The sequence below is a fragment of the Aethalodelphis obliquidens genome, unplaced genomic scaffold (assembly GCF_003676395.1).
Source record: "Aethalodelphis obliquidens isolate GAN/ISIS:26980383/991018 unplaced genomic scaffold, ASM367639v1 scaffold86, whole genome shotgun sequence".
Taxonomy (NCBI): Eukaryota; Metazoa; Chordata; class Mammalia; order Artiodactyla; family Delphinidae; genus Aethalodelphis; species Aethalodelphis obliquidens.
This window is the reverse complement of record NW_020838030.1, coordinates 489,229-509,800: the sequence shown is the minus strand read 5'-3', so window position 1 is coordinate 509,800 and position 20,572 is coordinate 489,229. Positions and strand designations below refer to the sequence as shown.

At 56.4% G+C, this 20,572-nt stretch overlaps 1 protein-coding gene across 2 annotated transcripts in view; it reads left to right on the top strand.

Moving 5' to 3' along the window:
- The window catches only part of NUP210 (nucleoporin 210), a 100,725-nt gene that overhangs the window by 19,939 nt on the left and 60,214 nt on the right, over positions 1 to 20,572 (top strand). For both annotated transcript variants that reach the window (XM_027093697.1, XM_027093698.1), the window contains exons 5-13: positions 1,847 to 1,997; positions 5,145 to 5,277; positions 10,147 to 10,305; positions 10,846 to 10,914; positions 12,482 to 12,588; positions 13,505 to 13,645; positions 14,538 to 14,675; positions 15,639 to 15,794; positions 17,307 to 17,505. In XM_027093697.1, coding sequence (XP_026949498.1) covers positions 1,847 to 1,997; positions 5,145 to 5,277; positions 10,147 to 10,305; positions 10,846 to 10,914; positions 12,482 to 12,588; positions 13,505 to 13,645; positions 14,538 to 14,675; positions 15,639 to 15,794; positions 17,307 to 17,505 — 1,253 coding nt within the window. The remainder of the gene's footprint in view (positions 1 to 1,846; positions 1,998 to 5,144; positions 5,278 to 10,146; positions 10,306 to 10,845; positions 10,915 to 12,481; positions 12,589 to 13,504; positions 13,646 to 14,537; positions 14,676 to 15,638; positions 15,795 to 17,306; positions 17,506 to 20,572) is intronic.

Sequence of the window (20,572 nt, the reverse complement as noted above, 5' to 3'; positions counted from 1 at the left end):
TCTGAGGACGTTTTCCTGCACATTGAGAAGACGGTCATCACAATTAGGGAATTAACAGTGATGCCCACAGTCACAAGACCTTGTTCAAGTTTTGCCAGTTTATCCCAATTGTATCCTTTGTAGCAGAACATGACCCCCGGGGTCATCTGCCGCATGTCGTCCTGTCTCTCCTAGTCTCCGTCAGTGTGGAAGAGTTTCTCGGTCCTTCTTCGACGTTTGGGACGTTGCACTCATGAAGACTGTAGTCCAGTTATCTTACAGACCCTCCCCCATTTCGGGTTTATCTGACGTTCCTCCTGATTAGACCCAGAGTTCTGCATCTTTGCAGGAACATCACAGAGGCGAGATTCCGTATTCTCGTTGCGTCGTATCGTGATTTTGTTGGTCCGTCAATGATTTTGTTCGCTGTCATCGCTTGGGTAGGGTGGGATCTGCCAGGGGCCCTGCTCTGAAGTCACTTTCTTACTCCCTTGCAATTGATAAGTATTTTGTGCGGAGTTACAAGTCTGGCCTTTTGTTTACACCTTTAAAAGTCCTGCTCAGGGTTCCAGGACACATCCAGGCTCAGCTCACGGCCATTTCCACGGCGGGCACCCTTATGCCCTGACACTGGTGCAAGCCAGGTTGCCCTCTTGGGTCAGAGCTCTTTGGGGGCTGGGCTGTCAGCCTCTGTCTCTGGTTGAGCCCTGGAATTCCTGGGGTCTCAGTAAGCCAGGAATGTGGACTTCAGGTCCAAGAGACCTGCACTCCTGTCCCAGCCTTGTGATGTCCTGCCTGTGGCCGTCATCAAGGACTGTGACCACCTGAGCACCAGCTTCCTCCTGCAGCAGATGGAGGTGTCACTGTGCCCACCTCTGAGGGTGGCAGGGTGGGCGAGCATGCTGACGGGGGTGAGAGCCCCTCTCTGGGCCCGGCACATACTAGATGTTCAGGGGATGCTGGTTACCTGCCCCGCTCGCACCACCAAGCTTGTTTCCTACCCTGACGGCCCCCGGAGCTTCCAAGCACCCGGCATGTAAGTCGAATGCCGACCGAAGTCCAAGGTGCTAAGGGGTGCTGGAACCAGAGTGTCCTGGATTTTCATGAAATTCAGTGTGTGACACATCGTAAAACTGGGCAAGGAAATAAATCACTGGGTAGTATAGTGCCCGGCAGATCTTGGGGAGAATGAAAGCGTGTCCGACTGACTGCTCTCATTCGGGTGGAACTGGAGGCCTTATCTGTAAATCGCGGGCTGCCAGGGAGAGACTCAGGCTGGCCCCGCTTACCAGCCTGTGCTCTGGGGGTTCCACCCCATCCTGAATTCTCCCTCCCTTCTCCCCACAGCCTAACCGCAGGGAAGGCAGGATTCGATGTGATTCCCTATTTCTAACACTGGAGGGCGTGGTCGTTGAACCATTTCCCAGATGCAGGAGCTGGCCAAGAAAGGGGGCTGGGACTCCTGGGGAGCCCTGAAGGGCCCTGGCTGGGCCTGTGGTCCTGGGCCTGCTATCAGCTTCCGTGAGCCTCACCTTTCACGTCTGTGAGACCAAAACATTTTGACTAAGGGGGCGGTCTTCAAATTTCAGTGCCTGCCTTTTATCATAATCACATTGGGAGTTTTATAAAATGCAGATCCCCAGGCTTCGTGCAGACCAAGGGCCGGGCCGGGGCCGAGAATCTGCATGTTTCACAGGGACGCTGGCAATTCTGAGGTAGGACATTCCAGGAACAGGTTTCCAGGCAGCACCGACTAGGTCAGCACCACTTACATGGGGTCTGGCACCACGCACAGGAGCTTCGGACAGTGAGTGCGTGAGGTTCCTGGGTTCCAGGCGTCAGGTCTGACCGCACGTTCCTTTTCCAGCATCCTGACCTTTTTGGAGTCCACGTACATCCCTCCCTCCTACATCTCAGAGATGGAGAAGGCGGCCAAGCAGGGGGACACCATCCTGGTGTCCGGGATGAAGACGGGGAGCTCCAAGCTGAAGGCGCGCATCCAGGAGGCCGTGTACAAGGTGGGCGCAGGCGGGCACCTGCGCTCCGGGGCGGGATCTGGACGACTGGTTCCCTCACATATTTAGTAGCAGAGAGGAGATGCCCTACCGGAAACGGTGTCTGGTGTGAGCCACGGCTTAGGAACAGGTGGCCGGGGCACCAGAGCCGCCACCTCTGCAGTCACAAGGCATCTTCTCTCCTCAATTTCCAGGGAGGTCCGGGAGCAGTGGGGTTGGCATCAACTAGCTTATCTTCAGTGAGCTCCCCTGTCCCGCTGTAGAGACACATCCGAGCCTTTGGAACACCCAGGGCCCACCAGCCATTTCACCCTGTGCCCCACCTTCAGCCCTGACACTGGTTACCTGGTCCCACGTGTGGAGGGCTTGGACTCCGGACCCCCCCTCCCGCTATTGTCTGGCCTCACCAGCACCTGCTTCTCCATCAAAGCCCCATTTTCGGAGTGGAGGTGGGGCAGGGGCGGAAAGGACAGCGAGAAGTGGGTTTAGCCAAGGCCTGGTTCCTTCCTGGTTCTTGTGGGCTCAGGCCTGCCCTGCCTGGGCCTCCTTTTGAGCTGCAGACCTGGGGTCTTCCTCTTGTTTGCCTGGTTCCTGCAGCCCAAGCAGGAAGTTTGCGGTACACCTGCTGATTAATTTCTAAAGTGACAGATGAGAATTCACTCTCTTCAGCGGTTTGGCTGTAGCTTGGGAATCCTGGAGGGTTTTGGAAACGTGAGGCAGCCACGTTCGGCACAGTCCTGCAGCGTGCCTGGGATTGCAGTTAGTGCTTGGGGAGTTTGTCTTCTTGTGTCCTGGGCCCCATGGGGGCACAGGGCTGGGCTGGGACCGGGCTCACGCTGAGCTGCAAAGGCGGCCTTGTCCTGCCTGTGGAAAGCACCCACCTCAGAGCCCGGCCCAAGGTGGGTGCTCTCTGTGGTTGTTTTTTCTTTTTAATGTATTAAAGATATTATTTAACTTATTGGTTTTTTCTGTTGAGGTATAGCTGACATACAACATCATAGTAGTTTCAGGTGTACAACATAATGATTCGATATTTGTATGTACTGCAAAACGATCATAATAAGTCTAGTTAACATTTGTCACTGTATGTAGTTACGGAGTATATTTTTCTTGTGATAGCAACTTTTAAGATCTATGCTGTGAGCAACTTTCAGATGTGCAGTACGGTATTGTTAATTATAGTCGGCATGCTATACAGGACATCCCAGGGCTTATTTATTTTATAACTGGAAATTGGTACTTTTTGACCCTCTTCACCCATTTTGCCCACCCCCTTTTTGCCAACCACTACTCTGTTCTCTGTGTCTGTGAGCTTGGGTGTTTTGTTGTGTTTTAGATTCCACATGTAAGTGAGACCATATGTTATTTGTCTTTCTCTGTCCCGAAGGGGAGGATCTCAGTCAGCACCTAGATCCAGACCCAGACTGGTTAGAAGCCAGGCCCTCAGACAATAGCTTTTTTTTTCTAATTAATTTTTTTTTTTAGATTTTAACTTATTATTTATTCATCTATTTTGGGGCCGCTGTCGGGTCTTAGTTGCAGCGCACAGGCTTCTCTGTCGTTGTGGCGTGCGGGTTTTCTCTTCTCTAGTTGCGGCGCGTGGGTTCCAGAGCACGTGGGCTCTGTACTTTGGGCACACAGGCTCTCTAGTTGAGGCTCACGGGCTTCGTTGCCCTGCGGCATGTGGGATGTTAGTTCCCTGACCGGGGATCGAACCCGCGTCCCCTGCATTGGAAGGCGGATTCTTTACCACTGGACCACCAGGGAAGTCCCCAGACGACAGCTTTTAAAGGACGCGCATATGTACAGTCCTCTGGGGTTGTGAGCAGAGCCTCCCTGGCCCCCAGAGCCAGGGGATCTGGAGGTGTCTCCTGGGCGGCAGTCACAAGAATCGGGGCTCCAGACAAGGGTGCAGGCTCCCATCTGGGAGATGCCACGAGCTGTAGTGAGGCAATGGGGGTACAAAGATAATGTCCCCAGCCTACGCTCCCCGAGAGCCCCTCTGTAGACCCTACACGTGACAGCCCTGAAGCCTGCCCTCCAGGCCAAAGCCTCTTTCCAGCAGGTAAGCCTCTTCCACCTAATGGCTGGGGGGTGTCAGTCAGCTGTGTGTGCAGTGTTGGGGTTCGTAGCCCAAGCACTGTCTCTGATGGATGGTCCTGTGGGGCCCAGGGGCCCCCAGGGCCAGGTGATCCAGGGGCATCCCCTGGGCGGCAGCCGTAAAACCCAGGGCACCAGGTGTAAGAGCTGGGGTCCTAGACATGTATAAGAGCCCCCCTCCTAGAGATGCCGGTGCTCTGGAGTGGGGCAGAGGGAGGGCATGAAGGTATGTCCCTCCAACCCCCAAGGCCTCAGGAAGGGTTTACTGTCAGCCCTTAGATGTGTGTTTAATTAGAAGCCGCCCCTCAGGTGCAGCTGTGATGATTAGCTAATGGGCCTCTTTCCAGAAAGATCGGGTTTCTCTGCTGTGCCCTGGGGCTGGTAGCTGATTAAGAACTCTTTCTCCGTTGGTTCCGGTCCTGCGGGACCCAAGAGCCCACGGCTGGGCACCAGAGACGGGCATGGAGACACGTTCTCTGGCAGCAGCTTCCAGAGTCAGGGCACCAGAGGCGGGTATATACTCCTTTCTGTAAGAAACAGGCGCGCTCAAGTGAGGAGAGGGGCTGTGACGGTGCCCTCCCCGCCCTCGCTTCCTGAGAGCCCTCTGTGGGCCCCTCTGCGCAGGCAGATAAGCCTCTTTCTCAGAAAGCCCGGCGTGTGTCGGTCTGCTATCTGTGCAGTGCCCTAGGGGTGGTGTCCCGCCAAGAATAGTCTCTCCAATCGTCAGGCTCCTTTGGGCCGCAGGAGTACGGCCCCCAGCACGGGCCTTTGGGGCTTTTGTGGGTGGAGCCCCTGGGCCCCTAGTGGCCTCTGTATCCGTAGCCATCACTCCTGACTCGGTGTACTTTGGCAATGACCTCTAAATGGCTGCCTGCTGTACCACAGGGCTCCCCTGGGCTTCTGGGGTGTCCAAAGGTGCTGCCTTGTGTTCTCACCCTACCCTCCCTGTGCCCACATGAGCAGACTGGAAAGTTCTAAACACCCTTTCTCTTGCTCACACTGACCCCTACTCCGGGCTCACCTCACCTTTCCTCTCTTCCTCGTGCTAAGAACGTCCGCCCTGCGGAGGTCAGGCTCCTGATTTTGGAGAACATCCTTCTGAACCCAGCTTACGACGTCTACCTCATGGTGGGGACATCCATCCGCTACAAGGTGCAGAAGATCAGGCAAGGGAAGATTACAGGTGGGTCACCAGCGCAGCTCGGTACTCACGGCAACGCCCCCCCTTTTTTATCGCGGTGAAATAGGCCTAACCTAAAATTTACCATTTTAACTATTTCTAAGTGTTAATTTTAGTGACGTTGATTACGTTCACATTTTGTGCAACCATCACCACCATCCATCGCCAGAATTTTCTCATGTTCCCAGACTGAAACCCTGTGCCCATCAAACACTGACTCCCCATCCCCCTTCCCCAGACCCTGACAACCACCCTTGTACTTTCTGTTCTATGAATCTGACTGTTCTCGGGACCTCGTATAAGTGGAATCATGTAGTATTGGTCCTTCTGTGTCTGGCTTATTTCACTGAGCTGAATGTCCTCAAGGTTCATCCATGTTGTAGCAGGTGTCAGAATCTCCTTTTCATGGCCAAATAACATCCCATTGTCTGTAGAGACCAGGTTTTAGACACTCAGCCATTGATGGACGCTCGGTTTGCTTCCGCCTCTTGGCTGTTGTAAATAGTGCTACTATGAACACAGGTGTACAAATATCTCTTCGAGACCCTGCTTTCCATCTTTTTGGGTTTATATCCCTTTGTTTTAAGAATGTCCGAAGCCATGAGCTTCACGTTGGACTGGGTTTTGCCAGTGGGTCTGCCACTGACTGCTGGGCAGCCTTGGCAAGACACTCCTCCCTTTTGGGCCTCAGTTTCTCTCTTGGAGCCCTCAAAGCCTTTCTGCCTGTGCTGAGGGCAGAATGAATTAATGGACGTGGATTTTTTCTGGAAATTCTAAAGTGCCGTGTACGTGTGATGCATTTTCAGTGGTGAGTGTTCTTAATGCAGCACCAAGCCTCCTAAGAATTACTGTCGTTATCATCCTTTTGTTTAGTTTACACACAGTTCTTGGTCAGAGCACAGGTCATCTAGTGTCTCGGGTATAAGAGTGTCCCATTCTAGGCCCGAGCGCTTGGATGCATGTCTGGGCAGGTGCTTCCCCCAGGTTGCTGGCTGCTCTGTCTGTACTACAGGGCATCAGTTAGGAAGCGTGTCCATGCTTTAGCATCCGAGCAGCCTGGGTTTCGTCCATAGTTGGGTCTGAAAGTCTGAGGGCAGTGGGTCTGGTCAGTCATTACTGTGTGGCAGGGCGCTGCAGCCCTGGGGAGGCCTCAGAACCGAGGACAGGCCCCTCCTGCCCTGAGGCCTGGTTCTCTCCCACACGGGGTGCCCTGCTGAAGGGCAGTAGACTGGGGGTTCCAAGTGTCTCCGTGTGCTGGGCGTGCAGCGTCCAGCTCTTTAGCCCCTGTCACCATGCAGGCGGCTTGTGTACGTAGCTGGGCTGGGGGTCCTGGCCAGAGCCTGGCGTGCACCGGAGACTTTAGGGATGCAGAGTCTAAAAGCAAAGGGACGAACCTGGGTGTGGCTTTCTGAGACCCTTAAAGGGGAGATGGCTCAGCGGTGGAGTTCTCAGGACCCTGCCTCTGCGTCCTCAGGGGGAACGCAGTGGAGACAAGTTGAAAGACCAGAGGGCACCCACAGGGGCTTCTCAGAAATACCGTCTCCACCAGAGCACTGTCTTGAACACATTGTGGCCTGATGGAGACAGTCTGGAACATCTGACCGTCATGAGAGTTTCCTAGGTGTTGTGCTTTTCACATTATGACTCAGCGACTCTGTGAGGTGGGTTGCATTAATACCCTGTTTTACGGACGAAGAAACCAAGGCACAGAATGCCTGATAGTCACAAAGCTGTCAGGTCCTTGGCCTTAATCAGTCCTGCAGGGTGGTGTGGTGCTGGGCCCCAGAGGAGCACAGGAAGGGCTTTCTGTTCTCCCAGGGCAGGGCCGGTGGCCCCTTTGTGAGGGCAGATGAGGGCGGGGAGCTGTGCCCCCACCAGGGAGGTTAGAGGGGATTTAATAAAGAGGGATTCTGAGCTTACCCTTTGGTGCGTGGCCCAGATGGACAGCACATCCCAAGACACCCAGAGAACTTTGGGGTTTGCTCACTGACCTATGGTAGAAGTCAAAGAATGGGGCACATGAAAGATACCCCCGGAGAGGAAGTAGTTAAGCTGCCTCTCTTGCATCTGTGTGGTAATGAGATGGAAAACGCCTCCAGAAATAAACACACCTCTGTGACTCATGGTAACGGGTGCCACAGGGCTGGAGTGGATTCCAGACAGATGCTCTAGGGGAACAGATGGGGGAGGAGCCTGCAAAGGTCCACCGGGAACACGACATCGGGTGGAAGCTCACTGTCCGTTTGTTTTGATGGGTTGTGTTGTTTTGTTTTGTTCTTTAATTGAGATACAGTTCCCATCACTGTCATTTTTAACTGGCTGCTAGACAGGAAAGTCAGGGCATGACATCATTACAGGGAACATGAATTTTGGCAAGCCGCTGTCTTGCACGGCATCCCACAGAAGGTTCATAGAATTACAGGTGAGAGGGCAGTTACCCCAAATTAGTTCTTCACATTTTCTTTCAGTCTTTCTTCCTTAAACATGTAATGTTCCTTCTTGCCTTCCATATTTTTATTTCCCGACGTCTGCCTGCCTTCTCTTAAGTAGGGGCTTCCTTTCTCTCGGGCCCGTTTACGGAGGCCCTACTCTGTACTGCGGGCACTGCTGGGGGGCTGCAGTGGTCAGGGGACTGCCCGGGTTCCTCCCGCCTGGAGTTCCAGTGGTGACCTGCAGACACCCCCGCCAGTGGGGCAGGCGAGGGAGGAGAGGGGCCTGGAGGAGGGGTGTCTGTGAGGCCATGGGCAGCGTTCCCAGCACAGAGGGGGCACAGCCTTCTCCCCTTGCTGCTCGCTGTCTGGTGCTGGTGCTGTAGATGTGCCCGGCCCAGTAACCAACCTATTAGACCGAACAAGACGTGGGGAGGACGAGCTGGCTGAGGGAGTCGATGTCTGAAAAGAACTCGGGTGACGGGAATGCTGGAAATTACTGGGATAAATTGTGCTGAGGTTGGAAAAAGGACGGGTGTGGGACAGGGGTTCCTGCGTCCAAGCCTCAGCTGGTAAAGGACCCATCGCACCCTGAGCCGTGGCCTCCCAGGGCGAGTGCATGCTGGGCTGCCTGATGGGCTGGGCTCGGAGGCAGGGCAGTGGGCTCCTTGTCATTCTGGGCCCGGACCCTCCGCCCCCGGAGCTCCATGGTCCTCCCCGGACCCTGCATGGGGTGGGAGTGGGGGTTCTGACAATCAGAAGCACATCTGGGGGGTCAGCCAGGGTCGGGAGGGGTCAGAGACCAGGTCTCCTAGGAGAACGTGGGCCTCCTGGCCATGGAAGGGCAGCCTACAGGATGACCCGTTACCCTCAGCGGGTGATAGTAGGGCTGGATTGGGGCCCCAGGAGCAGCCTTCCTCTGCCTGTGGACAGACGGGGACCTTTCACATCCACAAAGGCTTCCTTGTTCAGTGCCTCTGAGAAGTAGTGAGGTCCTGCAATACAAGAGGTGTTGAAGCGCTTCCCTGGTGGCGCAGTGGTTGAGAGTCCGCCTGCTGATGCAGGGGACACGGCTTCAGGCCCCGGTCCGGGAAGATCCCACATGCCGCGGAGCGGCTGGGCCCGTGAGCCATGGCCGCTGAGCCTGCGTGTCTGGAGCCTGTGCTCCGCAACGGGAGAGGCCAAAATGGTGAGAGGCCCGCGTACCGCAAAAAACAAAAAAGAGGTGTTGAAGGGGTCCGCCAGACAGGCCCTTCTCTTTATCGCCTTTGGGCTTTGTAAATAGGGTTACATCACGTGGTGCAAGGTGCGTCCAGAGTCGGTCTGTTTATTTCCTGAAAGGGTCTTTTTCATTTGCAGAATGTTACACAAGGGAGGACAGTAGTGCTTCCTGAAGCAGCACCGAGTAATGCTGCTCTCTGAGCAGTGGCGTTACCTTATTATTTTATTATGACGTGTCCCTGATGCACTGCTGCTGTGTTCTGATCACTGGGTACATCATCTACAAGAGTCTCAACCCAGCATGGCTGGGCTTCCCCATTAGAGACCAGAAAGTGGGTTGTGTGGACTGAAAGGGCTTCTCAGTTCCAGCAAGTGCCTGTGGAAATGCAGAGTGCTGGCTGCCCCCCCCCCGACACCCCTCCTCCCCCATCCCCTGAGTTTGGTTCAGCAGGTCTGGCATGGGGCCAGTTATTTGCAGTTTCCCAGGTGATGCTGGTGGCCCAGGGAACACACTTGGAGAACCCTCTGTTCCAGGGCACATTCTTGGGGACTTATTGGAACACACAACAGATACCCTGGGACAAGAGGTGGGCAAGTTGCCCCCCTTTCAGAATTCCTGGGAGTTTTGAAGGATGTTCTAGCTGAAACTCCTCCAGGATCCTTGTCCTGGGCGCCTTCCATGGCAGTCCCTGCCTGGGACCCCAGTGGTGAGCAGGGAAGCTGTCTGTGATCCCTGCATCCTGTCCCTGTCTCATGCAAGAGGGCTGGAACGGGGCCACCTATGCAGGCACAGCGAGTGGGTTATTTGGAAACCCCCAAAGGACGCCTAGGTCCAGTGAGCCCCACCCTGGGCCCCTCGATGCAGAAGCCGAATTCACTTGCTTCCGTGATGAACAGGAAAGGGTCTGATGTCGGTATCCGGCCAGCAGCTGGCAGTTTGAGTCACAGGCTGCGCTTAATTTTAAAAAAGAAAGGTGCTCATGGCATCCACAAAAAAGTGATTGCCTCTGAAAATTCATGGAGAGTGTCAGCTTTGTCCACAGCCATGGAGCATAATATTAAAATTTAAAGCACTGAAAAAAAATGAAGCAAAAAAATCAAGCAGCTGTACTGGCAGCAGGGTCCAGGGATTGGGGTGGGGTAGGAGGCGACACTGACTTTTAACATTTCCTGTTTTTGCTCTCTCTCCCCTCTCTGTTCTGCTTTGTTTCTGGGTGACCAGAACTCTCAATGCCCTCCGATCAGTACGAGCTACAGCTTCAGAACAACGTCTGGGGCCCCGAGGGAGACCCGGGCCGGCCCGTGGCGGTCTTGGCCCAGGACACATCGTTGGTCACCGCAGTGCAGCTGGGACAGAGCAACCTGGTCCTCGGCCACAGGAGTATCCTTTTCCCGGGCAGCGCGCACGCATCTGCGTGTCTTGCACAGGAGACGTGCTGTTTGGAAGTCAAGTCACTTTTCTCCCTGAAAGCTTGGCGAGGCTAAAAATAGCCCCGTTTTCCCTCAAGGTCTGAAAATCAGAAAGGACCAAAATCTCACCCCAGCTGAGCGGAATCGCTCACCTCTGGGGAGACTTGCTTTAGAGGTTTTGAGGTGAGGGGTGGTGGCCGGAGAGGAGCCCCAACCCCGCCTCCGGAACCTTCTCTGGTCTCATCTGAGGGGCCTGGCCGAGGCTGTTTCCGTGTGGGTTGTCATGTGTCCCCAACTTGTTTGCATGCCCCGGGTGGTCTCCAGGGTCCTTGCAGAGGTCCCCCTTCTGGAGTGGAGGAAGTGCCCTGTGGCCGCTGAGTCTGGAAACGGCCTGTGCTGTGCGTGGCCTCAGGCCGGGACCTCTTCTCACGTGATATTGATGATAACGAAGCTGTGGGAGCCAAACCGACGCCTGCCAGCTGGTTTATTTGTTCCTTAATTCAGAATCCAGGTATCCGCATGCAGGGCGCTTCCCGGTTACCCAATAGCACCATCTACGTGGTGGAACCCGGGTACCTGGGTGAGTGGGCATCCTGGGTCGTTTGTGATCACAGGAGTTAAAAAGTCACATAAAAGTAACAGCCCCCCAGGAAATGCTTCACTCTGGCCAGCTCTGCCAGCGGGGAGGCCGGGGACATCAGTGCCACCCTGCCCTTTCTGGGGCTGCCCCCCCCCCCCAGCCCTTCCCCTGTCTGTGCACAGAATAAGCAGAGGGTAGACCAAGGTCGGCTGGTGGCCAGCTCTGCAGGGAGAGAAACAGGATAGGGTAGAGTGGGGGAGGACTGTGTCTTCTGGTTTTATACCAGGGCTCTGCCCAGACCTCACCATGGCTATGGATGTTTGGAAGATGCCTTGGTGGAAGAGAGGGCGAGGCTTGAGGCCGAGACAGGAGGGGAGGAGTCCACAGCCCAGGAGGACCCGGACGGGCACAGCCAGGGCCCAGGAGCTGCCGTAGAGACAACCCCTGGAAAGATGTCTGGACACACGTGTTACCTGGGCCTGAGCCGCCTCTCCTGTTGGGCGCCCTGAGGTGGTTTGGGTGAGAGAGCTGTTGGCTGATACCCAGCAGCCCCCTGGTCCTCTTGTTGGCTGCTGAGTGAGGCTGCTGTTGGGTGAGACCCACGCTGACACGTAGTGACCTCGGGCAGGGTGGCCCTGTGTGTCTTGGGAGCGCCGTCTGCTCAGAACCCTTGGTACCTTCCGTCTGTCTGGCACGTGCGGGGCACTGGAGTCTGGAGGAGGGAAGTGGGGGCCTTGTGCTTGGTTTTGCAGGGAGAGACCACTGCAAACAGATGGTGACAGGACAGTGGTAAAGAGTTAGTAAACGTGAGTGCAGCGGAAGGGCTTCTGGGAGATGGTGCTCGAGGCAGGCGTTTTCTCAGAAGCTGCTCTTGTGTGGGTTCGCTATCCCGGCAGAGGCACAGCTCAGGCGATGGTGTGGAGGTGGGCAGCACGTGGCGTTGCAGGGGTCAGCCAGCAGCTGGCGGCATCGTGTGTGGGAACAGAGCTGGAGGCCTGGGAGGGCAGGGCCGGCTCACAGGAAGAGCGCGCAGAGTGTAGACCTACGGTGGATTCAGGGTGTAGACTCTGTGGATTCAGCGTGTGTGCCTACTGTGGATTCAGGCTGTAGACTCACTATGGATTCAGGGTGTAGACCTACTGTGCACTCAGAGCGTAGACCTACTGTGGGTTCAGAGTGCAGACTCACTGTGGATTCAGAGCATAGATCTACTCTAGATTCAGAGCACAGACTGACAATGGACTCAGAGTGTAGACCTACTGTGGATTCAGAGTGTAGTCTCACTGTGGGTCAGAGCCACCGTGGATAGGGTCAAGTGTGAATGGGCCCTGGGGCAGCCGGTGGGGAATGTTTGGTCCTGGTGCATCTGAGGTCAGCTCAGGTTCTGAGGGCTCAGGCCTGATATGGGCATTAGATCTCACCATCACGCACAGCTGATTCCTCCCCGGAGGAGTGCAGAGGAGCGGCCTTGGGGCCTCGGTGCTGACCAGGCCTAGTGCCATCCTCTCCCTCAGCCACAGGCCCCCGTGGCTTCAGCGCTGAGGCTCTGTGCCTGCCTGTTTTGTAGGGTTCACAGTCCACCCTGGTGGCAGGTGGGTGCTCGAGACCGGCCGCCTGTACGAAATCACCGTCGAAGTGCTTGACAAGTCCGGCAACAAGGTCTACCTGTCGGATGTGAGTCCTCCTTCGGGCCTGATGGGGTTGGGGGGTGGGGTGCCTCTCCTGGAGCAGCTGCCCAACGAGCAGCCCCCAAACACAGGGGGCCCTGAGCAGGCAGGCTGAGTTGCGGTGCTTCCTAGCGGTGCGGCTGGGTCCATGGAAGACAGTGTCGTGGGACCCCTCGGGCGTCTCAAGAGCCTGTCAGCCTGTGCGTCTGCACCAGGGGCCCCGCTTCCTACAGGGCTGGAGCTGGGAGAGGAGGCCCCGGGCAGCAGGGTCATGCAGGGCCGGCGGAGGTGGCATCTACCTGCTGCCCTCCTGCCCCTCCTCATTAGCCCGGGGACCTCACAGCACTGCAGAGCCTCAGGGCCAGGAATACCTGCAACCTGTCCGGAAGGCCCCTTGACTGAGGCCAAGCTCAGTAGCTTCCTGGCTCTGGAAAGAGCATCACAAATGGGCAGGTGGAAAGCAGTCTCGGCCGTGTTTGGTCCTTTGTGAGAAATTCCCAGGATCATGAGAATCTCCGGACCTTCCTTGTGAGGTCTGAGGTTTCGAGGAGGGGACGAGGTTCCCCTTCAGCCTCTCTGCCGAAGCCACTGCCTTCCTTGTGTTACTAGACAAAGACTCGGTCGATCACCATTTTGGGTGAAATTAGCTCTGAGGGCTTTTGATGTCCTTTTCTGTATTTGGTGGTTTCCTTGTTGGGACCGCAGGGTCTGAGAGCCAACAGTAGCCTTCGGGCTCGGAGCGCCAGGTCCTCGGGCCACGAGGGGAGGGCAGCCTGGGAGGGGTCAGAGGTCAGAGGCCAGAGCACTCAGAGCTCAGATCCAGGGCCTGGCTGCTGTTTTGGGGCCACACGGCTTCTTTCCTGCATCCCAACGTCCCTGAGTTGTCCTGGAAGCTCATCTCACCTTCCCGCCTCACCTTCCAGAACATCCACATCGAAACCACGCTCCCTGCAGAGTTCTTTGAGGTTCTGGCTTCTTCCCAGAACGGGTCGTACCATCACGTCAGGGCGACAAAGAGAGGCCAGACGGCCATCGAGGCCGCCCTCACCTCCGTGGTGGACCAGGCAAGTTGGCGCCTCCCTCGACCCCCCCAGCCCCGCCGGGACCTACGCAGATGGAAATGTCAAACCAGGCTGGACATGAGCCCGGGGGAGTCGGGACCCCAAGTGTGCACTGCTGTCGTGGGCACCACGGGGGTCCCTCCTGCTCTGGGCTCACAGTGGTGTCTGGGGGTGGGGGGTTTGGCCTTTGCCTGTCCCCTGTCCCTGTGCTGGGCCAGAGCCCCTCTCCCTCTGCCCTTTGCTGGCCCCTGTAAAAGTGAGCCTGCACCTCTGGGCCTGGGGGTGGAATCCCTCGCCGGGAGCAGTGTCGGGCCCGTGTGTCCAGCCATGCACTGACCAGGACCCACGAGCATCTCTTTGGCTGTTTTGGGTGCTTGGATTCTTCAAAGTTTTAAAATTTCCCCCCGTATTTAAAAGGCCAGTCGGTTTCGGTGGGAGCAGATTTTACTGATTGGAAGCTTGGCGTGGGTGTTCTTATCTTCCTACCCCACACAAACCTCTCCCGGACCTGGCAGCGGCAGAAACGGCCTGTGAACCAGGCAGAGATTCCTACCAAAGGGAGACTCCTACCGCTTCTGTTCTGGAGGATTTGGGCGAGTTGCTGTCACGCCCCATGACTAGATTTCCCCATCCGTAAACTGGGGATAACCACGTCCATCCCGTCAGGGGTGCTGTGAGGATGCAGTCAAGCAGCATTTATTGGAATGGCTGTTGCAGAGCCACCAAAAGCCGTCTCCATGGAGATGGAGAAGGCCGCAGGGTACCTGGCATCTTCCTTCCCACTCCCCCACAACTGAAAAATCTACCTGGGGACCAGTCCCCAGGGAGGGGCGGGGGCCTGCTTGAGTGCTGACCTGGTTGTCATGGTGGCATACGGCACCCTCCCCCGCTGCAGGATGGAGGTGTCCACACGTTGCGGGTGCCTGTGTGGAACCAGCAGGAGGTGGAAATCCATGTCCCCATCACCCTCTATCCAAGCATCTTGACGTTTCCCTGGCAACCAAAGACGGGCGCCTATCAGTACACGATAAAGGTAACCGTGAGACCCCATCTGGGTGCATTCCTTTGGGTGTCTCCATGGGGTTGGGGTTTTACGTCCATTCTGTTTCTACTATAATTACCTTCTAGTGGTCAGGAGAGAATTCAAAATCAGAGTCTTTATGCTTTCTGTATTGTCTGAGGATTCTATCACAGCAGTGTATTTTGGTAATTAGGAAAAAACCTTGAAAAATAGTAAAGAAAGCATGATAAAGAACGTCCTGAATGTGGATTTAACTTCCACACGTTTCCTTTTGTAAAAAATTTTTGTTTTCTGGAAACAGTGTAAAGATCTTTAGAGAAAAATTTGGAATTCGAGGGGAAGGCGTCTCCAACTCTGTCACATCTAAGGTGTTCTTGGTCTTTGTTGTTCACGTGCGCACCTGGCGTTAGTGGCAGGGCCCAGTGCCTGTCGGGGCTAGAGCCCATGTGGCCTGCCCCGTCCCATCAGTTTTTGCTGTCTCACGGCAGTGAGGACAGGTGTCCTGTGTGGGTACTGGGACCCACTGCCTCTTCACTCAGGTGTGTCACCTTCTTGGCCCCTCTAGGGTCCTGGGATGGTGGCCCCTGGTCTGGAAGCCTCTGGACTGTCCTTGACTTCATGGTGGATGACTCGAAGCGGGCAGGGGTCTATGTCAGGAGTGGGCTGGGAAGCCGAGTCCCGCACGCGGCTCTGGGGCGCGGGTCTTCCCATTCCAGCCTGAGCTCGGGAGGTGCCCCTGGGTCCTGGGGCCACCGTCATGGGCCTTTGCATATGCGCGTGTAAGCCACAAGGTCCCCAGAATATGAGGACCAGAAAGAGACAGGGTGGTGAGAGCGAGGGGCAGAGGCAGTGCCAGCCAGACGTTGGCTGATGCCACATGTCACCACGTGGTGGCGCGATGCCGACTGCGCGTGAGAGAGAGAGGGACCAAGGGACGGGCAGGTGGGCTGACCTGATGATGGTTTCCCTCCCCAGGCCCACGGTGGGAGTGGGAACTTCAGCTGGTCTTCCTCGAGCTCTGTGGTTGCCACGGTCACCGTCAAGGGCGTGATGACCACAGGCAGTGACACTGGACTCAGTGTGATCCAAGCATATGATGTGCAGAACCCGCTACATTTCGGTGAGATGAAGGTAAGACCTTGGGCCAGGTCGGCCGCGGGGAGGCTCGGGTGGTGGTCTGCAGCCACCGTCTTAACCAGCCTCAGGCTTAATTCAGAAACACCCTTTCGCCCTCGGTCTTGCACTTGGCTTTGGTGGTGATGGTGAGGGCATCGGGTGTCAGGTCCAGCCCTGCCCCTGAGCTCATGGCCAATTCAGGGACATGGTCGTCCCATCCCACACCAGGCAGGGATGGAACCAGCCGGGTTTCTGGAAGGGGGACCAGAGGACACAGAGACACGAGGTATTCGAAGGAGTCATTCTAGAAGATACCCCCAACCTGAAAGCTATGAATCTCCAAGTTGGAAGGGCCACTGGGCGTTGGGTTGTAAATTCACAGTGAAGGGAAAGCTCCCAGACTCCAAGAGACTGGCCCCATTCCTTTCCTCTGACTGCTGTTCAGGTCCAAGTCGGGAGTCCCTGCACGGGGCCCCTACACCTGGTGTTCGTCCCAGGTGACGTGGGACCAACTCAGCAAAGGCCGAAGGTGGGAGTGGCCACCGGCAGCCGAGCCTCTGCCAGCCCCACCTGGTGGCCTCCGGACCCCAGCTCTTTCCTGACCGACTGACCCTGATCTCAGCCTGTTTTATTACCTCATTTAGGGCTGACATGAAAGCTCCTTATGCAGCGCGTCCATCCCCAACCTTCTCCTGCACTGTTTGGGACATTGACGTACAGGCTTTTCTCCTCTTTTCATTTCCATCCACACGCACTTACCTGAAGATCCATGTAACTCGTGTAAGGAGGGTTGTAACTGAGACCCCTTAACTGCAGCACAATTGTCAAGTATTTGGATAATCTGTGACCAGGTTGCCCCCTCCCTTGCCCCCCAGCTTCTTTATCGCAGTAAACGTGCCCCTCTCACCTGGCTGCTCAGCCCAGAGCCTGAGGACAGTTCCTGAGCATGTGTAGTGGTCAGAACCTGGCTTCCAGGGCCACCGCCTGGTCCAGACACCACCGTGCTCCAGCTGGGCAGGCTCTTAACCTCCCGGGCCAGGTTCCTCATCAGGCAGACAGGTTGATAATAGAACCTTCTTAACAAGGAAGCTGAGAGGATGGGATGAGTTCATTCTGTTCTTGGAACAGAGCCTGGCGTGTGAAAAGTTTGTGTGGTGTAAGTATAAGTGTTGTTGTTGGTGATGCCCCTCTCACCCTGCACACTCACCTTCTTCATGTTCATCCAATGTGCTGAGCCGTATGTGCCTCAGGACCTTTGCACGGACCGTGTCGTCTTCCCAGACCTTTGGCTGGCTGCCTCTGACATGGCTCCCAGGTCTGAGCTTCTACAGCACCCTCCCAGGGAGGCCTTCCCTGACGGCTCTGTCCTGAAGGTCTCCCTGCCCCCAGTACACACCATCGTGTCCCCCAAGCTCAGGCTTCTCACTGATGGGTCCTCAGTGCTCATACACAGGGTCTCAGGAAAGCTGAGCAGCGGCTCTTCCTCCTCCGAGGAGCCTGCCAACCATGCACGCCCCTGTCCTCCAGGTGTACGTGATTGAGCCCAGCGGCATGGAGTTCGCCCCGTGCCCCGTGGAGGCCAGCATGGGCCAGAGCCTGGAGCTGCCCCTGAGGATCCACGGCCTCATGCCCGGTGGGGCTGACGAGGTGGTCACGCTGAGCGACTGCTCCCACTTCGACTTGGCGGTGGAGATGGAGAACCAGGGCGTGTTCCAGCCGCTCCCAGGTAAAGCAGCACTGTGAGCGGCTGCTGGACGGCGGGGTCGGGGCCGACGGCCTGGGTTCTCAGCATGGGCTGCCCCAGATTCCTAATTCAGGGGCTGAACCAGCAGCAAGGTCATAGCCTGAGGAATGGCATTTGTCCCCTTGTCCACCATCAGCAGTGGTCTGGTCTGGATCTTACTGCCACGTGGTTGCATGTCACTCGGCTTTCTGAGCCTCAGTTTCCACATCTCTAAAACGGGTGTCATCCGAAGTAGAGGCGCATGTCATCATGCCCGTCGCGGTGCCTGGAATGTGACAGGTGCTCAGGATACACTGTCAATAGGGGTTCTGACGGGTTACAGAATTATAACACCGTAGTGACTGCACGGTCCATCCCTCCAGGGCCATCGAAGCCAAGCACCCCCTGCAGGGCTGGGCAGTGATATCGGTGGTGATGGTGGCAGCTATGCTCAGCCACCGTCTTATAGGGTGTCAACCCTTCCGGGCGTGGTGTGTGCACTTGGCGTGCGTGACCTCACCAGGCGTCCCAGCCACCGTGGGAGGAGGGGCCGTGGTTGGGTCACGTGTCAGACGAAGAGACTGAGGCTGCGTCGCGCTGCCCAAGGTCCCGTGAGGTTCCTGGGCCACAAGGGATATGGAGCTGGGTGTGTCTGACACTGACCCTGGATCCTTAGTTCCCCGGGAAGCAGGGCCTCCCAGGGGAGTCAACCCAGGGAGTGCCCTCCGATTGCAGATGACGAAAACCAAGGACTGATGGGGAGTACGCGCTGGGCAGGGTTAGAGTGGGCGGGGAGCAGCGTTCGCAGGCACACCCGTGGGGTGTGTGTGCAGACAGTGGCCTGGCGTGGCGGAACCTGTCGAATCCGGAATCATGGGGGGGCTTGAGGAGGCGTGGACCTCAGGGGCCAGAAGTGGGGGCCACCACTGGTTTTGGAGCAGAGGAGTGACCACGTGATGCTGGCAGAGTTCAGGAAGCTTGACAGCAGAGGTGTTTGTAGGCTCGCCTGTGGGACCAAGCGGCTTTCCACGCTGCCACCGTGGTTGTCGGCACTCACAGAGCCGTTTGAGCGTGAAGCTGCTTGGACGTCACAGAACGTCCCTGGACATCATCGCATTCACATCCTTCCCTGGAGGTGCTGCTGCGTCCTCTCTGACTGTCCAGGAGAAACTGGGCTTTATGGACTGTGTCCCCACTGAGGCCACTGTTTAGGGTGGAAGCAAACATCAGTGTGGGAGAGAGAGGCCCACCAATGGCAGGAGAGGAGCCTGCTGCTTGCACCGGCCCTCACGTGCGTCCTGGAGGGGCGTCCACAGGCTGCAGCCAGGAGGTCCCCGGAATAAAGGATAGTGGACAGGGTTTGGGTTCCACAGTCCTAGGTCCCAGCTCTGCATTTGTCAGAATTCCTGGCGTGCTCTGCTCCAGATCTGTGCGTTTCACCTGTGTAAATTTGACCTTAAGAGAAAAAGAACCCTAAAGAAATACTGACCTGCAGGTAATTATGTGTGTGCGAAAGCGCTTAGGATGAAGTGTACTGATGCCTGCGGCTCATTTTTTCTTTAAGATATTTTTGATGTGGACCATTTTTTAAAGTCTTTATTCAATTTGTTACAATATTGCTTCTGTTTTATGATTTGTTTTTTTGCCCATGAGGCACGTGGGATCTTAGCTCCCCGACCAAGGATCGAACCCGCACCCCCTGAATTGGAAGGCGAAGTCTCAACCACTGGACTGCCAGGGAAGCCCCACGGCTCACTTTTCGAGGCATAAGAAAGTGGAATAGACTGATGGATGGGGAGGTGGTGGATAGATATGCAGCAGAGACACAGAAACAAGTGTTAGCTGCAGAATCTAGGGGACAGGTCTGCGGAGCTTCACAGCATGATTTCTTTCTAAATGTTTGGAAAGAAAACTAAAATTCCACCAGAATGGCATTTTTTAAACGGGTGGAAAATACCAAGTATTGGCAGGGATGCAGCGCAGCTGTGAGTAGCAGTGTGACTCGACACAGCCATTTGGGGAAGGATAGTTGGCAGAAGTGACGAAAGCTGAACATAGGTGCTGAGGACCGGAGGTGAGATCCTGCACTCCTTGGGACACACCCGACAGAAATGCGGAAATACGCCCCCCAGAGAAACACCACACGTGCTCAGAGCAGCACGATGCATCCCTCATGGCCCCACGTGGCCCCACATGGCCCCGGGAGCGTCGCCAGGCTCCTGGCTCCACGTCCTCTTGCTCTGCATTTAAATGCGGTCCACCCTTCCTCCGCCGTCCAAAAGGGGTCACACTGGGCTCACTTTGCTGTGACGCTTCTTGCCCGGCAGCCTGAAACGTAGATGCTTTCTGATAAAGTTCAAGAATCTCCCAGCCACCCGCTGCCGGTTCTGGCTGCCAGAGGGCGAGGCGGGGGTCCCAGCGTCAGGGTGCCCAGGAGGGTCCCGCCCTGGGGCCGTGCGGCTTTCTCTGAGGCTCCAGTGTGGCAGCTGGTGCTGTGAGAGGAGGGGAGGCCCCAGGCCCCGCCGCAGGGCTGGGCTGGAGGTGGTGGTCCTCGCCTCTAGGCTGGCTGGGGGACCGGCGGGCTCTCTGGCCTCTGCCCTGACTCCTGGCACTCCTCAGGCCGCCCACTTTGTCCCCGTCCAGCCTTGCGTGGGGACGCAAGGCTCCTCTGCCCATGAACTCACACTGGGGCCCAAGTCTGCAGCTGTCGTGTCCATCTCATCCTCAGAGAGGAGATATCCTGGCTCAGGTCCCAGGCTCGATCCCCTCCTGGTGGCTGTGCTGCAGGGCAGAGACCAGCTGCCCATGTGCCCCGGGCCTCCGAGTGTCCTGTGGCCTGTAAATGGTCCAACAGGTCTCCTCTGGTCAGTCACCTCAGATAACTTTATGATGTTGGGTGATTTAAAACCTTCATGCTGTGCACTTCATGGAAAAGTGCCTGGAGGCTGGAGGAGCTCTGCTGAGTTTCCTTAACGACCCTGATGGCCATCTGGGCCAATGTCACCTTGGCGAAGCTACCTCGGCCAGTGGTCCTGAGGAGCCTGGGACAGTCCACACGAGCCTCCTTGTC